Source organism: Apis florea, unplaced genomic scaffold, assembly GCF_048593485.1.
Source record: "Apis florea isolate Af1SG1 unplaced genomic scaffold, ASM4859348v1 contig_3367_pilon, whole genome shotgun sequence".
NCBI lineage: Eukaryota > Metazoa > Arthropoda > Insecta > Hymenoptera > Apidae > Apis > Apis florea.
The window spans coordinates 4396460-4408631 of NW_028256746.1; the positions used below are offsets into that span (position 1 = coordinate 4396460).

At 33.8% G+C, this 12172-nt stretch overlaps 1 protein-coding gene and 1 non-coding gene across 4 annotated transcripts; both read right to left on the reverse strand.

Annotated features, from left to right (window-relative positions):
* LOC100867534 (dicarboxylate carrier SLC25A8) lies at positions 1–11081 on the reverse strand. Of its 3 annotated transcripts, none has more exons than XM_003695523.4 (6): positions 10952–11081; positions 7439–8012; positions 6615–6736; positions 4383–4492; positions 2468–2683; positions 1–2001 (listed from the first exon to the last, which is right to left on the reverse strand). In XM_003695523.4, the coding sequence occupies exons 2-6, from the start codon at positions 7556–7558 to the stop codon at positions 1622–1624; spliced, it is 948 nt and encodes a 315-aa protein (XP_003695571.1). In that variant the 5' UTR covers positions 7559–8012; positions 10952–11081; the 3' UTR covers positions 1–1621. The 3 variants fall into 3 exon arrangements, with proteins under 3 accessions (XP_003695571.1, XP_012344514.1, XP_086767936.1); XM_012489060.3 differs by lacking the exon at positions 10952–11081 and adding an exon at positions 9299–10884; XM_086911810.1 differs by lacking the exon at positions 10952–11081 and adding an exon at positions 9224–9244.
* Positions 11082–11885: 804 nt separating this feature from the next.
* Positions 11886–11959, reverse strand: TRNAI-AAU (transfer RNA isoleucine (anticodon AAU)). Its single transcript has one exon. It is a non-coding gene; the product is annotated as a tRNA-Ile (tRNA).
* Positions 11960–12172: the final 213 nt, after the last annotated feature.

Genomic DNA, 12172 nt, shown 5'->3' on the forward strand with positions numbered 1-12172 from the left:
TTAATAAGATAAGAATTGCTCTTTAATGTGAAACATACATCAATAGATGGTAACATAGCTGGTAAAAAACAGACTACAAGTCGTCGATCGAAATTCGATAAAAATTGTGCCCTGTATATAATATTAATTGACCCGAAATCAGATTGTTAAATATCCGCCCGTATTTTTTTTTTTTTTAAATATCTCTAGCAATCATTGGAAGAAAAAAAAAAAAAAAAAAAAGAATCAAATCCCGCGTAAACGTAATTGTTTAGAACGAACGAATTACAATTATAATACACACAGATATAGCGGAGGATGTTCGTTTAGCTCGGCGTTTGTTATTATATAGTATATCGAAGAATTAATCGGAGTTTAAAAAAATGAAAATCAGTCGAATAATCATCGTACATGTGTGTAGCTCGTACATGTCAACAGATCTCGCAAATACTCGAAATCAATTTTGAAACCTTATTGTCTGTCTGGCGTATCGTAATGCGCGTGACTTTATATTAAATATTTTTATCAGGGGAGAAATTTCTTTTCCTCTATTGTCCTACTAAATGTTTCTAAAGCTGACTTACGTAGCCAAAAATGTTTCATTATGGATTATTGACTGGATTTCTAAAGATACTCTCGATCGTACGTGCACTCTTTTATTTTATTTCTTTATTTTTTTACTTCTTTCCGTTCAATCGATAATTTAAAAATCGATCAATTACAGCGCAATACTCGAATTCGCGAATTCCAAACAATTTGGACGGACGATCTTTTTTTCCGTTTCTTTTCTTTTTTCAATAGTTCTTTTTTTTCCCCCTTCTTTTCTTTTTTTCTTTTCTTTTCTATTAATTAATTAACTCGAATGCACGCTCGATCGTATCTACCGGAAAGAAAAGTGAAAATACAACGATAGATGGGAGAATTGATTGCCGTCGTTTGCAACGAAGCTATTAGTAATATCAACACAATTGTGCTTATAAATCGTCTTAGACTTAAATCTTTTAGTAAAGATAAAGAAATAACTAATATACATCTAATTTCGTGCGAGCAATTATACGTATCCTACAAAATAGCATCGCAACAACCTTCGTTATCGTACACCCTCTACGTATGCATAAGCAAGAATCTCTACGAGTAATCGTTACATACGTATACGTATTAGGTAGAAAAACTAGCGATATAGATACAAACAGCTGCCCCTCACAACAAAGATCCCTAAAAAAACGTTATCAAAATTCATAATTACCCGACCTACCCTCGATAATACAAAATAATAAGTAACGCTCGAATGAATCTGTAGCATGCACTATCTACTTAGGGAGGGAAAAGAACAAAAAGAAAGAAAAACCTTATATATGTATATACGCGTCAATGTGAAATAATGGTAAACACATAGTGCGAACGACGGCAAGCGAAGATATTCTCTATATTCGAAACGATCTAAACCGATCTACACGATTACATACATCCTCCCATCCCTAAGCTACACGATCGAAATACAGATTATGAAGCTGCAGTTTGATTGAAAAACACACGGTTGTCGCGCGTGTGTATACGTGTATATTTAGTGAATCGACGAAGATGCGCCCCAATCGATCGATGAGAACGACGAGTGGAAACGCGTAGGGGGATGTGTGACTGTTTACTGGTTCAGCTTCTTCGCGTAGACCTTGAACTGCTCGTAGGTGATCCAGAGAACGATGTTCCAGGAAACCAGGCGCGTGAAGCTGGGCACGAAGCCTTTGTAAAACGCGGATGGCCCTTCCTTCATCATCATACGAACAGCGCAATCCTTGACGCCTTTGTACTCGCCGGGCGCGCTGTTCATGTAACGAGTCTTCACCACGTCGACAGGGCTGGCGGCCAACGTGGTGCACAGCCCTGCCGCCACGGCGGCCGTGATGTGGCAGGGAATCCCATCGCGCAGGTATCCGTATTCCAAGATGAAATCCTTGATGATGTCGTAGCAAACGATCTCCGCCACGTTCACGATCGCGTTTCTCGAGATGTTGGGCATAGTTCCTTGAAGAAGGGAGAATTCGTGATTAGTTTTAAGCGAGCGTTTGATCGAAAGCGAGAAACTTTCGTGTTGAAATTTTCGAAAATTTTAGAATCGACTCTAAGCTGCTAAGAAATATTTGATTAATTTTTCTTTATCGATGCAGCTCGTGAGTAAGATTTGAAATTTAAATCAATCCATAAATGTTGTTATGTTTTTTTACGACAGTTAGAGAATACAATCGGAGAATATAAATTATTTCTTATCGCTTAAAGCGTTTATTGTTTCAAAAATTCGATCAACCGCGGACACGTGTACGCTGAATACACAAAGCTCTTTTTTAACCGGATTTTTTTCGAAATTTTCGACTAATGTCACGAATCAATAGAAATTTGCAACGAGTCCGCATACTCGGCCAGAACATAATATATCACATATCATATCGCTCGAATTCGATTTAATTGTAATAGAATTTGAACGATGGGGTACCTTTCCAAAGGCCCCGCGTTCCTTCTTCGGCAGCGATATTCTTGTACGCTTGCAGCGTGGAGCTATATCTCACCGATCGTCCATTACTTCCAGCCTGTAGGCGTACCTTGACGACGTCGGTCGGTTGAGCAAAGAGCACCGCCAGGGCGCCTGTCGTGATTCCAGCGGCGATTCGTACGGAGATACTCTTCGATCCGCTCGCGCTCCTGTTATTACCTGTCAAGATAAAAGAATACGGTGAAAAAACGGCTCGTTCCAATGTTTATTTGTCTGGGTTTGTATCGAGATATGCACGTTACACGCTCTGCGTTTCACGGTTCTCAAATCGATAAAAAAGTAATTAGGATGCAGGGTGGGACAAGATCGCGCTCTGCGCGGTAACAGCACGTTTATTGGCTTATTGATTATCATCACGTTACAATCAACGCTCAGTCTAAATAATTTTCACGTCACGAGGGTTTATTTCTCGAACCACGATTTCACATTCTACTAGAGTACAATGTGTTGCGACAAGAACTGGGTCAAGTACTGATACGAGATGATACGAGGCTGATACTCGAGATCAACTATGAATACGTTTTATAATTTATTATAATATATTATTGATTTTATTTCTCGTTATTTCTCTTTTTCTTTTCTTTTCTTTTCTTTTTTTTTTTTTTCGAAAAAGAATACGAAGAAAAGTAGTGTATTCCAAAGTTATATTATCCGCAAAGGTATGATGGAAAAATGTATGATTGATCTCGAGTATCATCGCGTCATCGACTTTACACGGTTTTAGCAACTTTCTTGATGCAAGTAAAATGATCCGTTTAAGAGGTTCAGTTACAAATACGGCGATAAGTTACGCAAGGAAATAGTTTACAACATGCCATGAAGGGTCAAATTCGAAATTCGCGTTACGACCGTTTAGCTTCTGATTAAGATATTTTATCCTCGATAAGAGATTAATTATAAATGACCGATAATAAAATTATCACGATCGACTCCACGCATACATACATGAAAAATACCGGAAACATACATGCTTGCTTTCTTATCGATATAATGCTAATATTAATTTACACGCGATTAGCAGAAAAATTTAATAGAATGGAATTCGATTGAAAAATCGTATCGGTTACGAGAGATCGAACTGTGCATTTTCTTTTCCTTTTTTTTTCTTTTTTTCTTTTTTTTTTTTCTTTTTTTACTATTGTTCTTAAATTTCGAAAGAAAAAAAAATATACATATATAAAAAAAAAATACCGTTTATCGATCGTTCACGAATAGTACACGCAATAAATAACAATAGCACATAAAATTAATTTACAAATAATCCAAATTGCAGGGAGAAGAGTACAAACGACATACTACTCTTGAGGCAGTGATTATCTGTAAGCCTTCTTTCTTCCTTTACTTCCCTTTCGACGGTCGACTCTAGATCGTAGAAATGACGACGATCAGCTATGCGAGACGTCTACATTAACATCTGCGTTAATCGATTGAAATAGCATTGAAAAAAAAAAAAAAAAAAAAAACGAAAAAAAAAGTTGAAAGAAAAGGAGAAACGGTGCATACAGCATCACGATCCGGGATTGCTGCATTTTGACTCGCGATATCGAAAGTAACTCGACGCGAGGGTATCTTGCGAGAGTTCTTTTTTTTTTTTTTCTTTCTCTTGTTATATGTCTACATATATATATATATATAGGTCTATATATATATAAAATTCTTTTGATTAAAAAGCACGCGGTAGCCGATGGTGGTCGATGATCGACCAACCAGCCGTTACTTACGCGTGTGTCACTCATTCATGTAACAGAGAGATGGAGGGCACGTGCGCGGCGTTCGTTCGCTCGCGCTCGCGCTTATACCCGGTTATATCGTATAGGAGGATTACGTAATCAAAAAGTTAGGAGTTTGTTGGATGTACCGTCGATGATTCCAGCGTAGCGTGACTTCACCCCGTCGTAGAGGCCCAACCGTATGCTGGCGAAACACATCTGTCTCTGGAGTCCCGCGGACAGACCTCCGTACAGGCTCCTGTAACCACCCTCGCTCAAGCTCACCGCCCTCACAATTTACCCTCAAACGTAGCCCAGGGTAATATTTTTTTTTTTTTTTTTTTTGATTTGTTTTGCTTTTACAAGTTTTCGTTTATTTTCTTTTTTTTTTTTTCGATTTCTTTTTTTCTCTCTCTCGCTCTCTTTTTTTCTCTAATTTGCTCCCCTTCGAATGAATAATTTTTCCTTTTTTTTTTTTCAAAAATTCGAATTTAATTTAATTCTCGTTCCCTTTTTTTTTTAACCCTTTGGAAACTAGATCCCGCTCATCGAAAAATCGTAACTGTTAATAACGATATGACGATGGAATAATCGTCATATCGATATATTTAATAATGCAATTTAGATATAAAATGTAAGTATAAAAATGCATATTTCTGAAAGGACACTAGTCAGCAAAGGGTGAATTTCGCCTCTCTCTTTCTTCTCTCTCTCTCTCCCTTATTTCTTATTTGATTGAAGAAGAAAAAAAAAGATGGGTATCGCGTTATTAAAAAACATTCGTATGAAATGTTATATAATTGTAACATTTGTTATGTAAAAAGATTGGAAGGGAAGCCAATAGAGTCTCTGATCGACAATATCGGAGGAGTACGAGAGAAAAGATCAGCTAGAAAAGTCGGGAGAGAGCTTGCGCTGAGAGAGCTGGACACGATTATGACAAATCGTATTCGCAGAGGAGGCGCAACCATGCGAGACGCCACTCTGCTTGATTTTCTTTATTTTATTTTATTTTATTTTACTTTATTTATTTATTTATTTATTTATTTCTCAATCTTTCAAAAAAGGAAAACTGCGGCTGAGCAAAGGCAAAATAAATGGAAGCAGAGAAAAATAAGAAAATAAGAGATAAGAAAAGAAAAAAGTTTTGCACGGGTGGGGAGTTTGAAGTGGTCACGCGATGCCTTCCTTTTCTGTGAGGAGGAGACATCCGACATTAAAGAACGATCGTAATATCGATTAACCATCTATTCAAACGCAATTATCCATCTTATATAAATAAATATATAAGTAATAATTACGAGCGATAATCGTTATTTATTGCCGATTTAATTCATAGGAAAGGCATCCCGTGTCAAAGAGAGAAAGTATAAAAATAAAGCGTAGAGGCGAGTGCCATAGATGTGTTCGCTCTTCGAATAAATGCAATTATCAAGTATACGAGCACGTGTTTGATTATGCAATCAACAGTGTTAGTTCAATGAACAGTCGATAGCACTCGATAAGATCGAACCGAAGTTAAATACGTATATAGAAAAGAAAGAAAAAAGACAGGTAAACCCAATTAGCATTAGAAAAAAGAGTAAAGATATGCTAAAATAAAATGCCAATGCATCAGCGATTTTTCATATTTTATATAATCGCGAGATATCGTAATACTTTACATTATGTTATCTCGATCTTTGTCCGTCGTCGTCGTCGATGCTGTTTGTGTAAATTTAAAGAAAGAAAAAAAAAAAAAAAAAAAAAGAAAATTATGCAACCTCGATCAATGTACTTTCTTCGTTCAATTGGTTCCAATTAGAGTTCCAAGCGATTGTTAACGAACAACGTACCATGATCTTTAAAGATCGTGCGGTGCATTTGATTATAATTAGATTTAGCTCACGGTGCACGGCAACGACGTCGATGGCATCGATCGATCCAATGCATAGTTATATAGAGATCGAAAGAACAATCGAATCGCGAGGCCACGTGCAGAAAATTGAAGAAATTCTCGAGTCATGGAATATGCCAAGAAGCTCTTTCAGAAAGAGTTAATATGTGCGTTCTATTCAATTAGCGATTGACTTCAAGTTATTTGAACGAACAGCCCTATGATCAGCCAGTACGGAATTTTTCTTTTTTCTTTTTCTATTTTTTTCTTTTTCTTTTTTTTTTTTTTTTTTTCAAGTTGAAGTAATTACGAATAATCAAATAATTAACATTCGAGCGGGCATAAAAAAGTGCCCGCTGTGTATATAAACTTTGATTTGAATCGGAAGAATATGTATATATATATATAAATAAAATATACGCTAATTATATTTATATACAATAATGTAATCGGTTTTTACCTACCCCTTGTTCTTAAATTACGGATAGGATCGTGAATAACGTACCTTGCTCCTTCGAGTCTGACGATGTTCTTTACTGTCCTCCATAATCCTGGTTGCGTATTTCGCATCGCGAGCATAGAGCCATCCGCAGTCGCCAACAGAAGAGGACGACTTTCCCCGGCAATCTAAAAAAATGTAGATCGTTTATATTTTGCGCGAGTAACATTTAAATCAAATGAATATTTATTCCGAATATTTGTTTATTCATTTCTTTGTTTATTCACACGTAAGAAATACTCTTTCACAATTACAATGTATAAATATCATGTTCAGCAAAAAGCGCATAGAATGTTTGCACAAACATTCCTGAACAACAAACCTGAAAAGGTGTAATTCAAAAGAAAATTAAGTTCATACGAAAAAAAAAAAAATCGACTTGATTGATTACACGATACGATTATTTATGATAATATTAATCATGTGCAAGGATTTAATAGAAATTTTCTAAGAATTGAAAGATGTCGAGATGATTGATACGTATAATCAAATGTAAATTTTAAAAATTGCATAAGGCAAAACACGATTTTGTACTGTTTTATAGTATATAGCCTAAGGAAAATGGAAAAAAGTTGTAATTATGTAAGCACACTATAAATAAAACGTAGAAATAATAATACTAAATATTTGAACGAATAATTATGAATCTATAGTAAGGATCGATCGAGCAATATTCAAGGTATAGAACCTTTACATAAAATCTTATATTATTATTCTCATGAAGAACTCTGGATCTCTAGACTTTGAAAATTTGTAATTTTTACTCGTAAAAACAGAAGCTTATCGCTTTAAAAATAGTCGGCCGATAAATTAGACACGCGTATATTTACCTGCATTCTGACTTTGGCGGTGTCCAAAGGAAACGTCGCTAAATCAGCGATACAGGCTGCTGTGCCTGCGGAAAGTAACTTTATCCATAAAGGGAATTCTTCCGACGCCTGTTGCTTCATCGTGCTCGTTCTTTTCACTCTCTTTCTCTCCAACAATCTTCTTCTTCTCCTTCTTCTTTTTTTGTTTTAACTAGTTGACTGATTAGTGCGTTCTAAGTTGATGCATGCGTCGGATGTATGGAGGGGGGGTTGGAATAGTGCAATCTTTCGAATTCTCTCGACTCCTTGAAATCCCCGCGTGACTTGTTTCGATTCTTCGAGCTTGCTCGTTTTTTTCTTTTTCTTTTTTTTTTTTTATTTGAGCGAGATCCTTTGTTAGAAAAGCGATATTTACACTATATACAAAGTCCTACCAGAGGACAGGAACCTTTAAATGATCATTTAGCAAACGGCTGGTTTAGAGGTAAAGCTTTTTAGGTTCCCTGAAATGATCAGGATAAGCGTGCAGTCCCCCTGACCGCGAGCACTCGTGTTTTATGTCTTGATTGTGAAGTACTTTATACATACTATTCTTCTGTAACAGGCGAAAGAATGAAGAAACAAATGAGAAAATGAGTTTTTTTTTTTTTTTTTTTTTTTGTTTCAAGAAAACACAAATATATATATATACAATCGCTCAATTTGTCATTAAATTCATCAAAATATCGTAATAATCAAAGTTCAATGGTCGAGTGAACTTTGAGTGGTTTTAATCAACCATGAGATTACACCATGAGATACCAATAAAAAACAATTAATTCGTTATCAAATACGAACATGAGAGATTATTGTGAAACACGGCCCAGTCGCGTGAACGACGACTCATAAGCCGGAACGACTAATAAAACTGTTTAGTCTGCGAAATTCATCGCGTCATAATTTTTTACACGACATTTTTTACGTAACCACAACATGCAAATTCGCACAGAAAATAATTTTTTCGTCCGATGTATGCACGTGGGCAGTCGAACTGTATCGTGGATCCAATGACGCGAAAATAGATCGTGTAGATAAGTATTGGAAGATGGCCAGTGAGCATGATGCGAAAAGATGTTACTAGGTCTTTCATCTCGTCCAATGAAATTTTCGGGATATTATATATCCGGAGTAAATTAGAACACCATTGGAATGCTGATAACGTTATTTCATCTTCCGTTTTTCTCAAGCAGAAGAGTTTAACTCTGCTCGAAACGCAATGTCGAAACCAGTTATATCTGTAACGCTTTATTGCGGCTGTAAGGCAGGCGAGGCTATTTTTGTTAAAGAGAAATGTTGTCGTACAGGTAACGACCTCACGCGGTTGGGCTTGAAAACGATGGTTTTTGTTCTCTAGATTTTTATCCGTAAACCCAGACATACGAAGAAGAAGAAGAAGAAAAAAAAAATGAGAAGAGTACCGTTGGTTGAAACTCGACCAGGGCAAAGTCCGTGTCGTGATTTAGCACAAGTTCCATTTGCTCTTTGCTCTCTAAATTCCCGTCGTTCTTGTGAAAGAATTTAATTCTATACGATTTTATTTTCGTTGAATATAATCAATGTGTAATTTCATTGTAAATTGTCGATTGAAATATTTAAATCGGACTAGAGGTGAACTTGAGACAAAGAAAAAAAAAAAAAGATCGATAGATTTGTCCTTGATAATTGTATTATTCAAACAGTGTAATTTCAGTTGACAATAGTCGAGTAAAAAATTTAAACTAGAGGTGAACTTAACACAAAGAAGAACAAAGAATTCGATGGAATTACCGTTGCCAATAGTTCACGATGAATTTTATTATTTAAAATTGATAATAATAAACATTGAAAAACACTCTTTCTAACCTTCGATCACTGATTTCTATTACGAACTTTGATTTATTCCACGCGTTGCAGCCCGATTTCTCCATCGAATGCGTAATACGTACTCACTCCGTTGTGTAGGAAGACTATGAAAGGCGCTTGCAAACAATGCGATCGATAGCAAACTTCGGCCATGCGCCTGCACCAATTGCTGCACCCATATCTTTTATATATTATATATATCAATTTTCAAAAATTGACGAACAATCCTTTCTGTTATAAATCATTATTTAAAAGATTTAAAAATTAAAGTCAATAGCTTTGTCGTTTGAATAACTTTGTTGTATTTTGTTTTATTTTTTATTGTATCATAATTTTTTTTTTTATTATTCTTTATATTACTGCAATTCAATATATCATGCTCTGCTATTTTATAATAATAAAATAATTTTTAATAATTGAGTATTAATCGTTGATTAAATGAATAAATAATTAAATTTTTTTCTGTTGAACATCGAATATTTTAAATATCGAATGAAATATTTATATTTCTGAAGGTTTTTTCTAAATATCCGGGTCGAATGCGAAAAGATAAATCACGGATTGTGAAACAAGATAGTGTAAACAAGATATCTCGAGTATGCTATCTCCCTTTCTAACGATTTCTGACGCCTTGAAGAGGCGGAGTCCTATGATATCCTTGCGCACGGAGATAGTAAAAAGGTCCTGATATATTGATTATATTCAACACGAATGCAGTATAGCATTTGTACAAACCAAAGCCAATCGTTACATACTGTGTATTTTATTTTATATTACATAATGAACTTGGAGCAAAATTAACGAAAGATTTATTTTAAAAAAATATTATAAATAATTAATTAAAGATAATAACAATAAATAATTGAATTTTTGTCCCATAACGTCATTTGAATTCGTTAATTTCCGTATATTTTCTTTTTTTAAGTTTTTGAGAAACGGATTAACCAAGTCTTCGTAGAAATATAATAATTTTTAGCAGGTGTCGCAAAGGACAAATCGATGTTACCAACCATTGACTATTCGCGCATATGCATTGCACCTACAGATTGCAGACAAACGCATCGGACATATATAATTCGGCAATATTAAAATGTTAAAATTTTCATTCGTTTCATTGATAATAATATAATCTAATGTGAAACTATCTTTGAATCTACTTATATAATACATTATTGTATTATGTAAACGCCATAACATTCGATGATTACAATTGCAGTTTACAATTATTGGTTTAAAATAAGTGTTTTTGATAGCTTTTGCATTAAATCGATTAACAAACGATTACAGATTTCTTATTTGTTACTTCTTATTTGTTATTATACAATATTATATAAAATGACAAAAGCTAATAATGATTGTCTTGTTAATGTAAATGTTTCGAGCTTAGTTAAAATTAATAAAATATTTAAATAAAAATAATAATTTTTTAAATATTCACAATGTAAATTTAAGTTGAATTTGATCGAAAAAAAAATATTAACAATTTATTATATTAATTGGAAAACTATAAACGTCTGTCAATTAAATAATTAAAAAATTTATTGAAAATTTTCACGAATAAAAAAAATACAATTTAAAAATATAAAAAAAAATGATAAATAAATAATGATAGAATAAAGAAAAACAATGAATTTTGGAGCAAAATGTACTTACCAAGTGTACAGTGAGTGGATAACAACACAACTGAAACAGGTTACCGTGAAAGCATCGTTTATACCGGCTCGTCGACCAATACGGATCGCCCACAGTTGAATTCTACCTATCAGCTGCCGCTTGTGACGTCAGATTTAGCCAAAGGAAGCTCAGCTTGCGGCCAGATCGATAAGTTCCAGGAACATGCTGGTATAATGCCCCCATAGCTGCATACAGACACATATATATGCACCGGTTTAGGACAGGCGCAATACACCCGACACCCTTTCAATGAGAGAAGGTTATTGAAGAATATAACTATACTGAATCATAGGAAATTACCATAGTTCATTGTGAAATAAATGTATTTTACCGCATTCATTGCAATTTTTTGCAATAATAAGTTAACTGCAGTTAACCGCATACGATCCGCTTCACGAACAATTGAAGGAAAGAATGTCCTTCGAGAACGTGTTCTTGCTCAAGTGTGTGATCGATGCGTTTAGTTATATGTTCAATTGCTGCACATAAGTTCTGTGAATGATCATTTCTCAATAAATTATTTATTATTTTCTTTTTTTTTTATCGTATAATAAAATTTTTTCCATCGTCATGGTAGATCTAAGATAGGAATTAAATAAACAATTGAAAGCTATTGATTAATGTCTATGACTTTTCTAGAATACTTATTGATTTAACAAGTATTATTACTTCAAGATTATGATAGTTTTATCACTTTGTTAATAATGATATAAGAATTAGTAATTATTTTTATCTATTCTTCTAATACGACTAATAATAATAATTAGTCAATAAATTGTGCAATTTATCTTGTGATATTACTTCTATCTTGATCTCCGATCATATTGCTAATAATACTATATGAAAGAATTGATAAAATGAGAATAATAATTTTAGTAAATATTATAATTCTATAATAATATAAAAAAAATTTTGGCCCATGAGGGGATCGAACCCGCGACCTTCGCGTTATTAGCACGACGCTCTAACCTACTGAGCTAATGGGCCAACTCGATAGCAATTTTTAACTTAAAAGTTTTTTTCTACGATATATTATTTTTTAAAAAATTTAATTTATTTTAAATATATATAATTATAAAGATTAATAATTCTTCTTTATAATTTAAATATTTTTTTTCAAATTTTTTTATATTATTATATAGAAATAATTTTTATTTTTCTTGTAATATAGTTTTTTCAATAATTAAATATTTTATTTAT